Source organism: Hyperolius riggenbachi, chromosome 4 (genome assembly GCF_040937935.1).
Source record: "Hyperolius riggenbachi isolate aHypRig1 chromosome 4, aHypRig1.pri, whole genome shotgun sequence".
Lineage (NCBI taxonomy): Eukaryota > Metazoa > Chordata > Amphibia > Anura > Hyperoliidae > Hyperolius > Hyperolius riggenbachi.
The window spans coordinates 277,012,335-277,033,276 of NC_090649.1; the positions used below are offsets into that span (position 1 = coordinate 277,012,335).

Here is a 20,942-nt window from a genome sequence, read left to right on the forward strand (position 1 = left end):
TTTTTTTTTATCGTATTTTCTTACAGTTATACAAATATTCTAAATACAATGCTGTGTTCAAGATGATGGCAAATAAGATTTAACTGTACATAAGAAAGAAAAAAAATATTTTAAGCATATTTAGAAACCATAGAAATGTCTATACAAAACAAGCAAAATGGAATAAATTTTTTATATTTAAAGTATTGCAACAGTCCCACTGTTTTATAACAAAGAAAATGTCTTTGCACAGTTCCTCACAATGCCCCATTAACAGCTAAAGCAAGACAGTAATATTTTTCTCCTTTTTCATATTTTTTTTTTATAAGAAAATGATGTTCTGAAACGCTACATAAAGATACAATTTGCACCTTCCGATCAATATAACAAAAGATGTTTTATGAGTGGAGCCAAACATGGAGGACATACACCAACCAACTGTATAAAATCCCATTGCACATTATTTTACTCAGTTGTTTCAAAAGTAAAAAAGATCTATTTACAAAATATTTTGCACTTAAACTTAGAAATAATACAGGTGTTCTAGAATGAAATCCAGGTTTGATACGGATGTACCAAGAACTATGAGCATTCTGCTGATCAGATTTCAGTGCCCCTTCCTAAGCCATGGGTCAGGAAGTAACCAAAGCCTATTGTAAGAAAAGCATTTACACAATGATTCCTCTAACTAGTTCAACACTTCCAAGTATAAAACTGTATGTTACAAATTTCAAACAAAAGAAAAAAATACTATGTACATTGTATAAAGATAGTAATACGTAGGTTAACCCCCCTGGCACAGATGGAGATGAGTGTTACCTTGAATAAAAGTAAATCATTAAAAATGTGAAACAATGAAAAAAAAAAACAGCACCATGCACAAAAGTCTGTATTGTAATAAAGAAGTAGGCAATATAGCACCAATCACCTCCTGGCACAATTTAGAACTGGTCAAGAAGCTGACGTAGATATGGAGCCTTAGAGAGCTCACGGCTTACTCTGGAGAGCTTGAAAAGTACTGGACAGTTGAGGGACACACACTGGATCTGTTGATCCCAGCAGCCTGTGCAATTCTTGCATAACTAAAACAAGACAGGGCAGATATTAACACAAATACAATCCATTATATTTATACAGCACTGTAAAAAACCTCAGTGGGAATAGCTAACGACAAAATATTTTAATTTAAACCGTATGAATTATCACAAATAAGGGGTTCATATTTCAATACTGCAGGAAAAAAAAATCAGCAATGAAACAAAAAAAATAAGTCCTCAGACTTGGTGGCTGAGAAACACACCTGCATTTTATTTCCAAACCCATCTTTTATGGGTTTTTTTTTTCCACTGCAGCAATAGGTGTCATAGCTTTATAATCAAGCTGTCATTATTTAACCTCAAGTAACTGTGATGCTGGGTACACACTGAGATTTTATGGTCGATTTACTGTCAGACCGATTATTTCCAACATGTCCGCTTTGCTTTCCGATCGATTTCCGTTAACTAATAGGAAATCAATTGTAAAATGCTCGGAAATCGATTGGAAAGCAAATCGGACATGTTGGAAATAATCGATCTGACAGTAAATTGACCATACAATCTCATAGTGTGTACCCAGCATAAGGTTAATGTACTATAATTAGATACAGTCTGCATTCTTGCATGACTCCTGATTTGCCAATAATAGGGGATTTAAAAAAAAATGGAAAAATAAGCATTCATCTACAGCAGGAAAACGCGTGTCTCTCTGCGGATGCGACGGACAATCATGTGAATTTCACATGCATTAGAGGAGTTTCTCTACCAAGACTTATATATAATTATAAGCTCAGAGGCAGAACAGGCAGCTAGCTGCATATCCCATTTATTGTACTTCTCAGCGTGGTATGTGCGGATATTATATAACTTGCTATTGTCATTAGAAAGAACATTATGTTGCTAGATATTTTTGCAATACTCTAGTTACACATACATACTGTTAAGCATGACCTTGCCCACCTGACTGACCCTAGGAAAGCTGACGCTGAATTGAGTTTAGTATAATCCACAATTGGTGAACCGGTTTTTTTTTTTATAGGAAGTAACATAGGAAGCAGTTCTAGTGCCAATAAAGCCAGCAGGTGGCGATCAAAACAAACATCTGCAACTTGTAATTGAAATCTAAATCTAATAAAGATCATATTTTTTTTCTAAATAATCCTCTATAATAAAACCCAAGTGTCTCTGCGTCCCATGTCCCTGTGTGTGTGTTTTGTAGCACTTCACATGTGCAGGGAGGGACGCAGAGACACTGAAGAGGCGGACGTGCGTGGCGGGTGCACGCATGCGCACAGCAGGCGCGCAGAGACAGACCTAGCCCATTTTTAAATGGGCTAAGGTCACTAATCTTATATAAAGAGAAAAAAAATATAGCAAACTGACTTCCTTCAACTCCTTCAGGTCTGGTGTTCTTATTTTAGGCTAAACTTGTTATTTTCCCCCCCAAACTGGTGTGCATAGCTTTACTATGTTAACACATTTTTTTTTTTTTAAGGAAGGGGGGGGGGGGGAGGGAGGTAAACACTGCCTTCAAGGCAGGCATTTTGAATACATTTGCAATTTTTTAAACTGCTTTCAGATTTTGTTTTGGCACCAACATTCTCTAGATTCCTGGGATGCCAAACATGGATGTTCTGCCTCCTATTGATCACAGGTAGAAATGCATTTATGTATTTTCACAGACTAAAGTGAACCTGCAGTTATACATAAAGCTGAATAATAATACTAAATCTAAATGTAAAACACAGAACACCTTATCGCCTGTAATAACTGTTTTTAACTTTACTGCTTATTTTTTTTCTATTCTCTCCCCTTTTAATTAACTTCTTTAGCTTATCCTATATAATAAAACCCCCTGTGTCTCTGCGTCCTGTCCCTGTGTGTGTGTGTCCCCGTGCTTCCAGACCTGACAGTTTGCTGTCTGTGAACCTCATTGCATTGTGGTAAATAACAGCTTTTTCCAACTGCCATGTAAGTAACATCTCCCTGTGTGCATATACTGCAGACAGCGGTGGTGGACAGGCGAGCGGGACGCAGCTGTGCTCACGTTGCTGGGGGGTGGGTCTCCATATGCAAGCCTTTTATGCTCGTGCATTAAGCTGAGAGACAGATTCACACCGACAAGCTTGTGTGTACTGAATGCTTACATGACTATCGTCATAATACACAATAATACATTTACATTCATTATCAGCACACAAAGTTTCATGTACTGTATGTCTGCACTTTTTGGCTTAAAGGGAAGGTCCAAGCAAAATAAAAAAATGAGTTTCACTTACCTGGGGCTTCTTCCAGCCCCATGCAGCCATCCTGTGCTCTCGTAGTCACTCACTGCTGCTCCAGTCCCCCGCTGGCAGCTTGCGACCTCAGAGGTCGGCAAGCCGCATTGCGTACATTTTTACGCATTCCCTCTAGTGCAGGAACATTAACACATACATTTTTACGCGTTAGTAGTTCAACGCGTAAAAATTTACACATAGAACCAGTAACGCGTAAAATATATGTTTTAATGTTCCTGCACTAGCGGGAATGCGTAAAAATGTACGCAATGCGGCCCCCGACCTCCGAGGTCGGCAAGCTGCCAGCGGGGGACTGGAGCAGCAGTGAGTGACTACGAGGGCACAGGATGGCTGCATGGGGATGGTAGGTAAGGTAAGTGAAACTCATTTTTTTATTTTGCTTGGACCTTCCCTTTTAAGGTAGCATTAGATACAACTAAGATTTTATGGTTTCAATTAAATTATTATTTTATCAAATGGTCAGTAAAACAATGCAACTGTACTATTTACAGTAGATAGTAAATGAAGACTGGTAAAACAATAAAGCAAATATAGTATTGAGATTATCCATATGATATCACCAACCTAACACCTGGGGAGAGCAGGTACAGAAATAGGTCAGTAGGGCCAGGAACCAAGGGTGGATTTATACTTTTTCTGACCCGAGGCCAATTTTCATATGAATTCCCTTCCATGTGTAGCAGTCCCCTCTGTGTGCAGCAGTCCGTTACTCTCATGTGCAGCAGCTTCCCTCTACCAGGTGTTGCTCCCCCAATTTGCAGTCTCCTGTTCTATACAGCTGCCCTGTTCCATGTGCAGTCGCCTTCTAGGGCAGCAGCAGTACTAAGCTCAAGCCTTTTGTGGCTTTTCCAGGAATCTAACCTTGCTGGGAACTACACAGAAAGTGTAATGTGAAGGTCTTGAGACATGTGGTATACACAAAGCTTCTCCCCAACCTTCATCTCACACTGTTCCATTGCTCTGTTAGTCTTAGCAATATTAGTGTGTTTGCTTCTACATTATACACTATTAATTATGTATATATTATACAGTACTACATTCTTCCATCAAATTACTGTCTGGACTGTTTGATAGAGGTGTAAGAAGATTGGCTCACTGGCTCAATTTTTATGTCACTATGGTAGTTGACAGTTCTATGGAGACAACTTGAGCACTTAACCTCTTGAGGACCATGGTGTTAAACCCCCCTAGTGACCAGGCTAATGTAACCTTAATTGGCCACTGCAGCTTTAAGGCCAAGCTGCAGGGCCGTATAACTCTGCACACAAGTAACCCCCCCTCCCTTTTCTCCCCACCAACAGAGCTCTCTGTTGGTGAGGTCTGATCGCCCCCCTGTGTTTATTTTTTTTTAATAAATATTTGTTTGGGGTTTTTTTTTTAATATTTTTTGCTATTTTTTTTTTTCTAAATCCCCTCCCTCCCCCGAGCCGGCCAATCACGGCGATCGGATGTCATAGGCTTCTGCCTATGAGAGCCGATCGCTCTCTTGTCCCCCAGGGGGACAGCCGTGTCACACGGCTGTCCCCAGTACAGCGCTGCTGCTGATCGCAGCACTGTACATGTAAATACACGGCGGTTTCGCCGTGTAACAGTCTTCCGAGCGAAGGCGGAGCCCACCAAGTGGGAGATGCGCGCAATCTCCCGTAAACTGCTGCCCCAGGACTTTACGCCAATCGGCGTTAGCTGGTCCTGGGGCTGCCGCCGCGGCCACGCCCGTCGGCGTGATGCGGGCAACAAGCGGTTAATAAATGTAGTGATTCTAGGGCAAAACTCAATGTGAGAAATATAATATGATAATTCTAGGTTCAGAGATTGACAACCTGGACACAGCAGATGAGAAGCTGAGCGATGTTTGAGATGATGCCACCCCTACCCTTCCAAAAAAACAAACCCCAAAACCCTTACTGGGTGGAAAGTGGTGTACAAAGATTGATTTAGAATATAAAGAAAATGTCCAGAATCTTGAGCTGTACATACCTTGACTAACTGGTCTTGCCTGTATTCCAATTCTCGTATTTCTTGATTAAGAATCACTACTACATGTTGGGGTTGACTCCTACAGTTACCACAGATCCCATGCTGAGTTAGTTCATCACAGATTGGACAATGAAGAGTTGTAAAATACTGAGATATTGTGCCTTTTCTCGCTTCCAAATCATTCCTTGCCATTGAGCAAACTTTCTGGATCTAGAAGAGAAAAAAAAAAAAAAGACTTATGTTAATCCCCAAACCATTCACGGATGGTCAATTTTCCTAGCTACTGATGTGCCTGTCTCTGAACCCTATCACCACAACCAATCTGCTCTATGTGCCCATTTGGCCTGACATTGTCCCTGGACTTCCTTACACAATTGCCCATCCTTGCTTGCTGGCCTGATAGGTGCAGGGGAGTCTCCACAGTCTAAATTTGGGCATGCTAGTAGAGACATGGTTATTAGACTTCTATCACATATGCGATTGTAAACTTTTACATTGTTCCAAACGTCATGTGACTACCATGTCATGTGATTAAAGCACTAGTATGGAAGACGACTATGGGGCATGTGGACGGTCTCTAAATCTCTCTGTGTGAGTTACATCAGAGTGGTAAGAGATGCAATAGGGTGAAGTTCAAAAGGTACAGTCCAAAACGGTCAGTAAAAAGCAGAAGCTGACTGACCTACACTATAGGTGAATTCATTTAAAGGGTTCCTGTAGGAAAAAAATGGGAACCGACACCTCAGTAGAAAGAAGCCTCTGGATAGTCCAGAAGCTCACCTAATCCTACCCAACCTCATCATCCCAGCCCCGAGACCCTCTGAACACATTCAACAAGGGCTTGTCAAATAGGTTTTCGCAGCTGCACTCCACTTGGGCAAGTACAGCCCACACCCGCGCAGTGGCACAAAGCTGCTGACACATAGCTGCTTATGCACAATTTTTTTCCTCCATGCACAAGGTGCTACATGCTACTACGCAACCCATACTTGCGCCTAAGCAGTGCGGAATGTTTCAAAAGGTTTCATTTTATGTATTTTGTGACATATAAGAACCATTCTTTAAATATAGAGTAGCTCCATAAACATTGTTTAAACCTAGCATGACATACATGAAAACTAAATGTAAAGTAAATGGACATTAAAGTGAATGAGATACGTTAAAAAAATAGATAAAAATGGAAGCAGATACTTACCTAAGGAGAGAGAAGGCTCTGCGTCCTATAGAGCCTTCCCGCGCCTCTCTCTGTCCCCATTCCAGTGCTGGCTTCCTAGTAGCAGTATTCAACCAATTTGGTCAAATACTGCTTGTTCAGACATCAAAGGAGGCTTCGGAAAGTCTTCAGGAGCCTGAGTGCTCCCGAAGACGGGCGGCTGCAGCTCCAGGGGCCGAGCCTGGGAGACGCACGCTGCCTGGATAGAACGATACACAGGACGGAAGGACGGCTGGAGAAGCGTGGAAAGAGCTGCAGCCGCCAGCTATGTGAGATACGCTTGTTTTAATTGTTTATCTGGTACGCATACCTTTTAGCAGGGCTGGCAAGCCATATTAACATTTTTACAGTTTTACACTATGAGGAGCGGTGTTTGTGCTTACTTTTAGTGTACATACCAGCAAGTATTGTGACACGCTCATTGCAAGAATCTATCTGGTGAGCAGGGGATTGGTGGGGGAGTGTGTGAACCCCCTTCCTGCATGTGGTGGAGTACTGATCCCGGCACAGTGTGTGATAGAGCACAGGGTGTACTGTAGCTTGGAAGTTACCCGCTATGTTCTGTTAATTGATATCCTTAGGACTCTGAGGATTCTATATATTGCCAGAAACGCGGCTGTGATAAGAACATCTGTGTGACTTCCTCACACAAACATTTCTTGCAGAATTTTCATTTTTTCCATTGTTTCCAATTTTTCCTATCTGATATTTTCATGTAACTGCCCCGAAGTACTTAGCTGCACAAAGCAGCAGCAGCAGCCATTGTTACACATTTACAACACCTGGACTAATCCATTGACTGGAAGCAATTTGACACACTTATCTCTCTCTATCAATCATTGCAAGAAACTGAGCTGAAGGCTCTCAGCTTGCCTTTACAAGAGTAGAATTTTCCTCTCATTGTCCATAACCCCCATTCACAGAGCAACATGACATCCGTAAGGCATGCTTACCCTGGGTAGCTCATCATACCAGCTGAAGACATCCACTCCGATGAGTGAGAAGATCCTGCTTAGTGGTGGCAGTATCTGCTTTGTAATGTAGTAGGTTGCATTTAATCTCAGATTGGGATCTTGCAGGACATCAATGGGCCGCCGTACAAGCTGGATAAGTGGTAATCCCGGGGTCCCATACACTATCACATATGGCACTCTTTCTCCAACACGGGGTTCAGATCGGCGGTCATAGGCTACCATTTTTCTGTTGAAAGGAATAACAAACAGGGTGAAGGAGGAAAAAAAAAAAAAGGCACCTACAATCAACAATCCTGTGATACCACTAATGCAAGAGAGTCTGGAACAGTTTCTAAACACTGTACCTGGTACAGTGTACAGGGTACCTGCAATGACAAAACTCCTGCATGGCATGGCATTTTTTCAGTATGAATGGAATGGATGAAAAGGGTCAAAAGTTCAAGATCTGTCTATATGAGAGCTGTAAACTTAAAGAGACACCGTAACATCAAAAAGATCCCCTGGGGGGTACTCACCTCGGGTGGGGGAAGCCTCCGGATCCTAATGAGGCTTCCCACGCCGTCCTCTGTCCCACGGGGGTCTCGCTGCAGCCCTCCGAACAGCCGGCGACTGTGCCGACTGTCAGTTCAATATTTACCTTTGCTGGCTCCAGCGGGGGCGCTGTGGCTGCTTTCGGCTCCGAACTACACGGAAATACCCGATCTCCGTCGGGTCCGCTCTACTGCGCAGGCGCCGGAAACTTGCGCCTGCGCAGTAGAGCAGACCCGACGGAGATCGGGTATTTCCGCTTACTTCGGCGCCGACAGCCGTCAGAGCGCCTGCGCAGGAGCCAGGAAGGTAAATATTACGTCACCGCTGCACGGAGGGCTACAGCGAGACCCCTGACGGATGGAGGACGGCGTGGGAAGCCTCATTAGGATCCGGAGGCTTCCCCCACCCGAGGTGAGTACCCCCCAGGGGCCGTTTTGTCGTTACAGTTCCTCTTTAAGAAAAAAAGATTGGGAAGGAGGATTGGTGGGAATTAAATACTTACCTGTTCAGAAGTCCCTCCAGATAGGTGATCACTCCGTCCCATTAATATTGAGACTGTGGCAAATTTGAAAAAATTCTGCAGAGGCTTTGGCAGCAAGCATCTCCATTGCCGCAGCCCACTCCCAGCTGGGGTTGGGCCATGGCAAAGCAGGTAGAGGTTTCCGAAGAGCTTTGTCAGACTTCAGAAACATGGCTATGACTGCATTGCTGATGAGGAGGGATGAGCGTCACCTGTGAGCCAATGACATCAGATCAGGTAAGTATTTAAGCCCAAGCACCCCCACTGGCACAGGAGCATGGAGCTACTGTGTTGGCAGGACTCTGCAGGCAGAGTGTGGCTGTCCTCGTACATGGAGGGGAACATGGACGCAAGAGCAAATCCGATCATTTGCTTAGAGGGGCCCAGCTCTGAATCGGTGGTGTGGAAGACGATGGGGAAAGCCTCAGGACTATGCAGAGCCTTCTCTCTACTAAGGTAAGTATATTTGACTGTTTTTGTTTTTTTTATTAAAATATTTAAAAAGATATCAGGAACTACAAGAAACAGGCTTTCACTGTGAAATTCAATGGCTATATTCCCAGATTGTGAAGATGTTTCCGGAACCCTCACCTACCTGGTTAGTTCTAGTGCAGGCACGCAGGCTCCTGGTCTGTAAGAGAAGCTTCCTCTGTACTCCTTGGCAAAAATAAGGTCCTGCATGCTGGCTTTCCCTTCCAGGAGCTTCAGGCACTGTCTCTGGACATACTGTTTGATCTGACTTATATCTCTTGTTTCAAATAGCAGCTTAATTGAGCGTTCAAGTATCTGATGTCAAAAAAGAAAAAAGTGACTTTAAAAGCTGACCGCTAGACAATGTTTTAATATAGGCACCAGACATGCACACTAGTACAGGTCGATTGTTCGTGTTTATGCATTCAACAGACAGCCTGAACACAGGAAATACTACTCAGGAGCACCAGAGACTGTCTAGAAAAATCTCACATGGCTGACTGGCTTTCCTCTGCTCCTCCAAGTTCCAACAAGAGTGATAAGCTAGGCGTGTGTCTGTATAAGTAGCTGAAGATGAGAACTATCATTGGCTACATCTATCTATGGGTATCATAAAGATGCATACACACGGATGACGGATGTCGCCTCTCGAGAATCTGGACCCGGGTTGGGAAGCGATGTGCACAAATCAATCGTCCGTCACTGGGCTTAGCCAGTGTGGCGGTTGCTCGTCAACGGGCCTCTGTATACTTGCTGGATTATCTGCTAAGGTAGTGGTTATTGCCCACCTCAGTCTACTTTAATCATGCATGTGTACGAGGCTTAAGTAATACAGTTTAAGTACCTGAAGACCGCTCCACGCTCATGGGCGTGGCTGCAGCCCCAGGACTGCCTAACACCGATTGGTGTCAAGTCCAGGGGTTCCATTTTGCAGGAGATCGCGCATAGGCTGCATGCATCTCCTGCTCGCCGGCTGTCGCCGCTCGGGAGACTGTTAGACGGCGAAACCGCCGTCTTCACAGTTAATACAGCGCTGCAATGACACGGCTGTCCCTGGGGGACAAGAGAGCGATCGGCTCTCATAGGCAGAAGCCTATGACAGCCGATCGCCAGGATTGGCTGGCTGGGGAGGGGGGGGGGGGTTGAAAAATAAAAAAAAAAATTGTCAAAAGCAAACAAATATTTATAAAAAAAAAACAACAACTTGGGGGCGATAAGACCCCACCAACAGACAGCTCTGTTGTTGTTGGTGGTGGTGGTGTGTGTGTGTGTGTGGGGGGGAGGGGGGACGATCACTAGTGTGCTGTGTTGTGCAGCACTGCAGCTTTGCCTTAAAGCTGAAGGCCGTTTTAGTACAAATGTGGCTTGTCTTTAGGGGGGTTTACCACTGTGGTCCTCAAGTGGTTAAGGCCTGGAACCCACTAGAGCATTTTTTTGAGCATTTAGGGAGCGCTTTCAATCACTAGCGATATCCCTAAATGCTCTGCCAATGTAAATGGATGGGACAGATTCCACTAGGGCGATTGCGATTAAGTAAATCGCAATCGCAGGACATGCAGCATTTTGGGAGCGTTTCCATTCTAATGAATTGTATAGGTGCAGGAAAATCGCTTGTAAAACGCTATCACAAATAGCTAGCGATAGCGCATTGTGCGTTCTAGTATGTTCTAGGGCTAAGTGAGATTAGAAAAGCACAATAAAATACAATTCAAAATACAGGAAATAAATTAACATCAGAAAACTCCTTCCTCCACACATATCAGTAGGTAGAAATTCTAAGTTAAAGTGTCTAACGCATGAAGAAAAAAGATTGTACAGAAGAAAAATACTATTTATTAAGTCAGACACATATCCTATTGATATAGTGATAGATCCACATTAAGCAAAGAAACAATCATTTTGCTTACCTTACCAACAGCAGGGCAGGCATCTCTCCGTACAGTCTCTATGCCTTTTGCATCAAATACTGGATCCTTCTGATCAAGCGTTTCATACATGTATCCCACATACCTTTTCTTGGTTTGCAGAACACAGGGGAGATACACCTACAAAATACAATAATATTAACTGCCTCACTCATGTGACATCAAAGTTTGTGTAATATTTATTAAATTCTGTTGCTATCCCTTTTGACCTTGAGTTAAGTGGACTATTCTCTACCAGCAAACGTGGGGCTAAGGACTATACAGGGAGAAACTTTTTATTAACCACTTGAGGACCGCAGTGTTAAACCCCTCTAGTGACCAGGCCAGTTTTAGTAAAATAGGCCACTGCAGCTTTAAGGCTAAGCTGCAGTGCTGTATAACACGGCACACAAGTGATTTCCGCCCCCCCCCCTCTCTCCCCACCAACAGAGCTCTCTGATCGTCCCCCAGATGTGTTTGTTTGTTTTTTATAAAGATGTATTGCTTTATTTTTTATTATAAATATTGTTGTTTTTTTTTATTATGTCCCCTCCCTCCCGCCCCGTAGCCGGCTAATCATGGCGATCGGCTGTCATAGACTTCTGCCTATGAGAGCCAATCGCTCTCTAATGTCCCAGGGGGACAGCCGTGCTGATCGCAGCGCTGTACTACCCTATTAGACGGCGGTTTCACCGTCTTAGTCTCCTGATAATTGGAGGCAATGAAAAGTATGGTCCATCGTGAATGCTGCATTCCAAAGGCCTAAATTAGCTTGTGTAGACTCAGGCCTGTAACCCTCTACAGAACGCTATCGCTAATCGCAATCGCTAGCATTTTGTATAAGCGGTTTGCAAGCGATTTCATGAGCGTTTTCAGGAGCAATTTTAAAAAGTGTATTCAATATGCCAGCAGTTGTGTAGCGATTAGCGTTTCTGATTGGTCCTTTCAATTAATTTTAATTTTGTTACAGTGTGCAGTAACTTCAAAACGCTAGCAAAATCACTCTGTGCAGGTTTTGAGGAGCGATTATATACTTTACATTGCAGAAACGCTAAAGCTAAACGCCAAAAATGCTGCATGTCCTGTGTTTTGCGATTTGGTAATCGCAATCGCTCCAGTGGAATTTGGCACATCGATTAACATTAGCTAAGTGTTTAGGGGAATCGCTAGCGGTTTGAATCGCTCTCTAAACGCTCATAAAATCGATCTAGTGGGTTCCAGCCCTCATTGTTTAATGCAGCATTTCACTTGTTTCATTAAAAACCTTCAAATTCCTCTTTTCCCCCTACTTCCTTCCTCATCCACACACTCTGGCCTTTCCCAACTGGTATCTACCTGAACTTTTAGATAAAAATAGTGGCCATATGAGCTATGCCCTCTTTTCACCATCTCCAATATTCTCCCAATGTGTTCCGGGCTTTAGTTCCCAACGGTGTCGTATCTCCAGTTCAAGCTTTAATGTAACCTCCCTGGCGGTAATCCCAAGCTACACTAGGGCTAGCCGCCGGGAGCTCTATGCAGAGTTTAGCGCACAGCAGGCGCTTTTACTCACCTCCCGGGGGATCCAGACATCGGTAGCCATTCTCCTTCCTGTTCTCCGAGGCTCTGAATCACTCTGGTGAGATCGCGGTCATTGATCTCACCACAGAGTTACAGTGCCACCCAGAGGACATAGGTAAAATTGCAGCGCTGGACCCCAGGCTGCTGCAGGCATTCTGGCGGCATGATTTTTTTTTCTGATTTTAGGGTCTGAAAAGTTTAAAAAAAGACCCTAAAATCCAGAAATAATCATACAGCCAGGGAGGTAAAGCTGTGCCTTTGAATCAGTCCAATAGGCAGTATTAGTGTGTGCTAAGGCATGCCCTAAACCACTGTATAGCTATGCTATTGCCAAAAGTATTGGAATGCCCATCCAAATCACTGAATTCAAGTGTTGCAATCTCTTCCATGCCACAGATCTGTAAAATCAAGCAAGGCCCATAAAAACATGGATGAGCAAGTTTTTTTGTGGAGAAATTTGACAGGTCTAAACTGAGCCCTGACCTAAACTCAAAACACTTCTTGGATGATTTGCAGAGACTAGTCAGACCTTCATGTCCAACATCAGTGCCTTGTGGAAAGCCTTCCCAGAAGACCTGAAGCCATTTTAGCTACAAATGGTGGGCCAATTCCATGTTAAAGCCCATAGATTAAGAATGGGATGTCTGATATTCATCTGTGTGTAAAGGTAGGTGTTCTTATACTTTGGCAATATAGTGCATCTTTCACTGTGTGGTGATCATTAGGGTGTAGTTTGTCACAGCGCCAGTAATAAGTTACAATTCTTGAAACACCAGACAACAATATGAAAGGATCAAGCTTCTTAGCAGCATTGTGTTCTTCCTACATACAGCTGCTACTTGGAATAGTGTTATTCACTCTCCTTAGGTTTTGTTTTTTTAGGCTCAAACTAATAAAGCTTCAACGGCCATCCTTCCTTATGACTGCTGGCTGTCCTGGGACCGCACCAGGATTGCTGGCTGTCCTGGGACCGCACCAGGATTGCTGGCTGTCCTGGGACCGCACCAGGATTGCTGGCTGTCCTGGGACCGCACCAGGATTGCTGGCTGTCCTGGGACCGCACCAGGATTGCTGGCTGTCCTGGGACCGCACCAGGATTGCTGGCTGTCCTGGGACCTCACTAGGGTTGCTGGCTGTCCTGGGACCGCACTAGGGTTGCTGGCTGTCCTGGGACCGCACTACGATTGCTGGCTGTCCTGGGACCGCACTACGATTGCTGGCTGTCTTGGGCCCGCACAAGGATTGCTAACTGCCCTGGGACCGCACAAGGATTGCTGGCTGCCCTGGGACCGCACAAGGATTGCTGGCTGCTCTGGGACCGCACAAGGATTGCTGGCTGTCCTGGGACCATACAAGGATTGCTGGCTGTCCTGGGACCATACAAGGATTGCTGGCTGTCCTGGGACCACACTAGGACTGAGTGCAATCTAGAACCTCTGGCTGGGCTAGCTGCAACCTGTAACCGTTGGACGGACTGGATGTGCATCTTTGTGACTGATGGTTAAACTGTCACTCTGTGACTGATAGCTGGACTGGTACTGCAACATGACCACTGGTTAGACTGATACCAATCCTGTGACCACCGCCTGGATTGGGAGTGCCTTGTGACCACTGACTAGACTGGGAATAAGCTCTCCCAGGCCAGTCATGCACAGTTCCTATGTCTGCCATCAGCTACACAGCAAAAGCTCCCTTACCCTTTCAACTCAGTTGAGTTTTCAGTGGACAGTGAGCCAGGTAAGTGCAAACCCCGGGGCTCAGGAGAGAAGATAGCATAGCAGGGGAAGGGTTGGAGTCTAGAAGGGAGCACAGCAGAGGTAATGGGAAAATGGAACAAAGTGGGGAGACCAAGCAGGAGCTCTCTTGGCCCCCAATGAATCGGTATAAGAGTACCTCTAGTGCCCTCTCACAGCAGCTCTGTGTAACTTACAAACAATCTGACAGAGCTGCTAACACAAAAAAAGGAAGTGACATTTTTAAAACAATAGCTTTTACGCAATTACCTTCTCAAATTTAAGTTTCACCGGTTTTGGATTGGTTGCAGTGACAGCTTCAGCAATTTCTTGACCAATTTTGAAGGACTGTTCCTTGGTAGCCCCTTTCAGCAGCACAAACATGCTAGTAATGAAAGCACATTAAAAAAAATTATTCTGGAATGCAAATATAATATAAAAAAGTTTGATTTTTCGTTTTGCTACAGGGTGTGACAACAGCCAGTTTCTGAAGTAGCCAATCAGGCAGAGCTGGAGTCCGTAATAAACTACAGCTAGAGAGGTATAGATCAGCCTCTAGGCAAGTCTGTACTAATGTCTGTTGCTTTGCTTTGAAGAACAGTACCTCGGGTGCAGAGATGGCATTGACAGGCCTCTATGGCTTCCCATAGGTCTGCAAACAAGCAACTTATTAATCTCAGTCTCTCTGTTCATTTTAGAGACAAGTGTTTAGCAGACTTGATGATAGTTCAGCAGGGAATCTTTTCGTTTTTCAGTTACAGAGGGCTGGGGCATGGTATCCATATATACCGTATATACTCGCATACAAGCCGAATTTTTGACCCCCAAAAAGGGGGCCAAAAGTTGGGGGGTCGGCTTGTATGCGAGTCGTGGGTGGTGGTCTGCATCGCCGTTACCAGGGGAACCGCTCTTTCCTGGCCCCTGCATCGTCACAGCAGCAGCGCCGGGCGCGCTGCTGTGATACACTTACGGAGTCCGCAGGATGAAGAGGGGAACCCAGATTAGGAAGCGGCCGCTGAAGCAGGTAATAGCAGCAGCAGCAGCGGCCGCGGAGGGAGGGAGCGTGTGGGGCAGTGCGGGGCAGGGCACTATACTAGCTATACTGAGCACTATACTAGCTAAACTGGGGCACTATACTAGCTAAACTGGGGCACTATACTAGCTAAACTGGGGCACTATACTAGCTAAACTGAGCACTATACTAGCTATACTGGGCACTATACTAGCTATACTGAGCACTATACTAGCTATACTGAGCACTATACTAGCTAAACTGGGGCACTATACTAGCTAAACTGGGGCACTATACTAGCTAAACTGAGCACTATACTAGCTATACTGGGCACTATACTAGCTATACTGAGCACTATACTAGCTATACTGAGCACTATACTAGCTAAACTGGGGCACTATACTAGCTAAACTGGGGCACTATACTAGCTAAACTGAGCACTATACTAGCTATACTGGGCACTATACTAGCTATACTGAGCACTATACTAGCTATACTGAGCACTATACTAGCTATACTGAGCACTATACTAGCTAAACTGGGGCACTATACTAGCTAAACTGGGGCACTATACTAGCTAAACTGGGGCACTATACTAGCTAAACTGAGCACTATACTAACTATACTGAGCACTATACTAGCTATACTGGGCACTATACTAGCTATCCTGAGCACTATACTAGCTATACTGAGCACTATACTAGCTATACTGAGCACTATACTAGCTATACTGGGCACTATACTAGCTATACTGGGGCACTACCTACCCATACTGGGCACTTTACTAGCTATACTGGGACACACTAGGGGAATAAGGCGGCCAGCATTTCCTACCCCCGGCTTATATGGGGGTCAATCATTTTCCCCTGTTTTTTCAGGTAAAAGTTGGGGGGTCGGCTTATATGCGGGTCGGCTTATATGCGAGTATATACGGTAAGTGCTTCAATCTTTCCTCAAAAGGTTAACAGTAGGGATGGTCAATGAGGTGCAAATAATTTTGAGTTGATGCAGCACCTATGCAATTTTTTATGCAAATGTATCCAGCTTAAAGATGGACCACTCAAATTTTGAGTGGTCCATCTTCAAGTTGCATACATTTCCATACAAAATATGCAGAATCCTGCATCGACTCAAAATGATTTGGATCTCATTGACCACCTCAAACAGTTAACAGTAACAATAGATGTGTTTTTTTCCCCTATGGTTACCCTACTTTTATGTACATGGAAAAAGACATGTATTCGATTGTTGTTAAGTAGGCAAATACAGACTAACTTATGTTGATTTTATTTGTGTGGCCATATACTGGTACTAGTATTAGTGTGAATCATTGTTTACTTATGAAGTCCCAACACAATACATAGAGCTGAACTACGTAAAATAAGGGTGTAAGTTACAAACCTAAGAAAGATATTTACTAAAACCTTTGACACAAAAATCCTACCCTAATGATATTCCAAGCATACCTGTCAGTGTCACCATACACCACTTTGGCTCCCCACTTCTTAGTATCGTTGACAAGTTTTATAGCACGCTCCAAGGTCTCCCGAGCTTTGTGGATGATACTATCTCCAACCTATAGACAAAATGGCACAGGTCAACAGAAGATTGACGGTACCTGCTCATAGTTCTCAAGGCTTAAGTACCATATTGAAAATATGAATGCAAAGGTGCAACCATTTAATACCATCTTAAATAATCATCATCCAAAGTAAAAATAAGTACAAGACATCTGAAATACTCTCCATTCTCTTTGTGGGTGGATTCACACTGTGCTCGTTGCATAACACATGCATTATGTGTGTGAACTGGAAATGACACTGCATACATTACACCACACACTAATACAAAGCTTGCATGCAGCAAGAATAACATGATCCTGCGTACAGCCCCATAGAATTGTATGGGCGGTGTGTTTACATGCAGAATTATTCTGCTACGCAACAGATATAGAGTGAATGCACCCTAAATATTTGATATTTCAGTCATGGCTAATTAACTACTGTGCAAGCATCAAGAAAAGAATAAAACTTTCTAGAAGGGGCATGGACCATACACTGCCGCTTTTTTGCGCCAATATTCAGCTCATTTGATCATATGATCAAATGTGCTGGAAACTGATGCAGTAAATTAGTTCCCATCAATTTCCCACCAAAATTGACTGATTCAGTCAACGCCGCCAGATGGAAGATTTCGCTCCATTGGCGGAAAGTTGGGAGTGGGTAGATAAATTAATTTGATTTAGCGATGCAGCAGCAGAGTTTACACTCGCCTGTCTGCCACGTGTCTTCACCATCACCAAGCTCTACTTCCTGTCTCTTCTTTACCTGGTGCCTGTGTCAGGTCACAAATGCCAGAGGTCAAACACCAGAGGCATCTTGTGGTCACGTAAGGTATGCGACACAGCGTCTAGTATGTAACACGACACAGGACCCGGGAGAGAAGAGACAGGAAGAAGAGCCCAGCAGGGGAGAAAAGCGGCACGGCAGAGAGGTGAGAGCTTACAACTCGGCACGGCCTGAGGGGAGGACTGCGACATCTGAGGACACGGAAGGCACTGCATACAGATTTTCAATAGATTTTATGCTGAAATCTATTGAAAATCTGTGTGTAGTGAGTGGAGGGATTTGATCAGACAGAACCCTGTCAAGGGGTCCCCCAGAGACAGCAGACAAAATGGCGGCTCCCGCATGGATTCCTCTCGCCGGGCTCTCCTCCTGTCACTGTGCTCTCCCTCTCTCGCGTCCTTTCTCCATGGTTACCCGGCAGCCTCTCAAGACATCAGAGGTACCACCGGAAGTAGCCATATCGTAGGATGCGGGCAGGCTGCAAAAAGAGTAGAGCGCAAAGAGCGGAGGAGATCTCGGTGAGAGGAGTACACGTGGGAACGGGGCTATGTAAGATTATACTGGGGCACCACCTGTACCTGGTTATACTGGAACACCTATAGCTACCTACACTATGGCACCCCCTGTACCTGTCTATCCTGGAGCACCTATAGCTCGCTACCTACACTGGAGCACCACCTGTACCTGGCTATCTATATTGGAGCACCTATAGATCGTTACCTACACTGTGGCACCTGTGCCTGGCTACCTATAGCTCACTACCTATACTGGAGGCACCTGTACCTTGCTAACTGATACTGGGGGCACCTATGCCTTGCTACCTATATTGGGGGACCTACACGGGGGGCACCTATACTTAGCTAGGACAGGGGGGCAAGAGGTGACACGGAGGACATAGAGGAGGAAAAAGTACACAGGGGGGAGATAAATAGGCACAGGGGGAACAGAGGTGACACAGAGGGGGTCAAAAGAGGCACCGGGAGAACAGATAATAAGGGGAGATGAAGTGTCACAGAGGGAAACAAATGAGACACAAACTGAGGTGATACAAAGAGGGACAAAAGATGCATAGGGAGAACAGAGGGGCACAAAAGAGAATGGATTCAGGTTAAGAATGGACATAGTCCCTATCTCATTTGTTAACCATGGATTACCTGTATTTCGCTAGTATTTGGCTCCCCCACATCATGTAATGGCCATGCCCACTTTTTTGCCCTTCTGTAGAAGGTACATTTGCTTTGGGATGACCCACCAAGGGGTACATGTGCTGAAAAGGTTAAGAACCACTAATGTAAACAATAGAGTGGCAACACTACTTTGCATGCCACTAGCTGTCACCCTAAGTATACTATTTTTGGTGTCCCCACATGCAAATTCCTCATGGAAGGTGTACATTGCTCTGGTGAGTGGAAATGGTCCCAGGCGGAGTCTTGGTTACTAGCACGAGGATACCTTAGGTTACAGCTAGATAAAGCCAAAACAAAGGGCAAATGGGCGCCAACATGATGATGTTTTGGTGAATGTACAAAGATACAATAGGTAGAGTTCATAATGAATGGTTTGCATAAAATCACTGCACTCCTCTTTACCTCTGTACACGGCATTCTCCCAGAAAAGTTAGCAGCAGTGTAGCCAAATGTTACATTGGCAATTAATTTCAGACCCAGCTGACGGGCATCAAGTAGCCGAGTAAGACTTTTGTCATGTTTATATTGTTTCATAGACTGCTTCACCATTATTCTCGTCTTCAAAATCTCTTCAAGCATTCGTGGCAGCACACCCTTTCTCACAGAGGCCTGTAATAAATGTAAAACAATGAGGCGGGGATGCATTCACAGCAACATATCAATACAAGAATGCAGTAAAACTTCTAATAACTCATAATTCATATTAACCATTTCTCAATCTTGTAATGAAAACGGTTTATAAAACATCCATTCACACTTTAATATTAAATGCTTACAAAAATTGAATCCAATCTCATTAACCCAATGATGCACCATGCAGGCTCGCACTGGCTAAGGGGCTAGAGCCTGCAAGGACTGGTAAAGGCCCCCAAGACATGTTAACCCCTTCAATACCAGCGGTCTCCGGTCCCTTAAGGACCAGAGACCGTTGGTACCAGAAACCGGCGCATACTGATGAATCCCTGCTACCGCCGCTCACACGGCACACCCATCGCCTCAGGCCACCCACTCTGCTGTCTCTATGACGGCAGAGCTCTGTGAGCCAGTCAGGAGCCGATTTCATTGGCTCCTGACTCAGTGATCTACAGTGGTTTGCAAAAGTATTCGGCCCCCTTGAAGTTTTTCCACATTTTGTCACATTACTGTCACAAACATGAATCAATTTTATTGGAATTCCATGTGAAAGACCAATACAAAGTGGTGTACATGTGAGAAGCTGAACGAAACTCATACATGATTCCAAACATTTTTTACAAATAAATAACTGCAAAGTGGTGTGTGCGTAATTGTTCGGCCCCCTGAGTCAATAATTTGTGGAACCACCTTTTGCTGCAATTACAGCTGCCAGTCTTTTAGGGCAGTGTTTCTCAACATTTTATCGGTATGTACCCCTTTTAAAGCCCTGTACTCACCAAGTACCCCCTAGCATAGTAAACATTATCACAAGTACCCCTTGACAAATATAAATTTAATTGTAGAACATTATAATTGGTTCTAAACCATTTACAAGCCTTTACCATTGCTTTTAATTAGCTAAAATACTAATTTGGGGTTGTTAAAAATAAGATTTATCATTTTCTAAAACTCTAAATTTGTTGTTCCTGGCTAAGTATATCAAGCCTGAGTACCCCCAAGAACCATTAGAAGTACCCCCTGGGATACGCGTACCGCACGTTGAGAACCTAGGTTTTAGGGTATGTCCCTACCAGCTTTGCACATCTAGAGACTGAAATCCTTGCCCATTCTTCTTTGCAAAACAGCTCCAGCTCAGTCAGATTAGATGGACAGCATTTGTGAACAGCAGTTTTCAGATCTTCACAGATTTTCGATTGGACTTAGATCTGGACTTTGACTGGGCCATTCTAACACATGGATATGATTTGTTTTAAACCATTCCATTGTTGCCCTGGCTTTATGTTTAGGGTCGTTGTCCTGCTGGAAGGTGAACCTCCATCCCAGTCTCCAGTCTTTTGCAGACTCCAAGAGGTTTTCTTCCAAGTTTGCCCTGTATTTGGCTCCATCCATCTTCCCCATCAATTCTGACCAGCTTCCCTGTCCCTGCTGAAGAGAAGCACCCCCAGAGCATGATGCTGCCACCACCATATTTGACAGTGGGGATGGTGTGTTCAGAGTGATGTGCAGTGTTAGTTTTCCGCCACACATAGCGTTTTGCATTTTGGCCAAAAAGTTCCCTTT

At 44.3% G+C, this 20,942-nt stretch overlaps 1 protein-coding gene across 3 annotated transcripts in view; it reads right to left on the reverse strand.

The window, feature by feature from the left end:
* The window catches only part of REV3L (REV3 like, DNA directed polymerase zeta catalytic subunit), a 235,884-nt gene continuing 214,942 nt past the window's right edge, over positions 1–20,942 (reverse strand). For all 3 annotated transcript variants that reach the window (XM_068231311.1, XM_068231310.1, XM_068231312.1), the window contains 8 exons: positions 19,149–19,355; positions 16,678–16,787; positions 14,470–14,584; positions 10,910–11,047; positions 9,127–9,317; positions 7,460–7,706; positions 5,294–5,503; positions 1–1,061 (listed from right to left, as the gene is read on the reverse strand). In XM_068231311.1, coding sequence (XP_068087412.1) covers positions 921–1,061; positions 5,294–5,503; positions 7,460–7,706; positions 9,127–9,317; positions 10,910–11,047; positions 14,470–14,584; positions 16,678–16,787; positions 19,149–19,355 — 1,359 coding nt within the window. In that variant the 3' untranslated portion in view covers positions 1–920. The remainder of the gene's footprint in view (positions 1,062–5,293; positions 5,504–7,459; positions 7,707–9,126; positions 9,318–10,909; positions 11,048–14,469; positions 14,585–16,677; positions 16,788–19,148; positions 19,356–20,942) is intronic.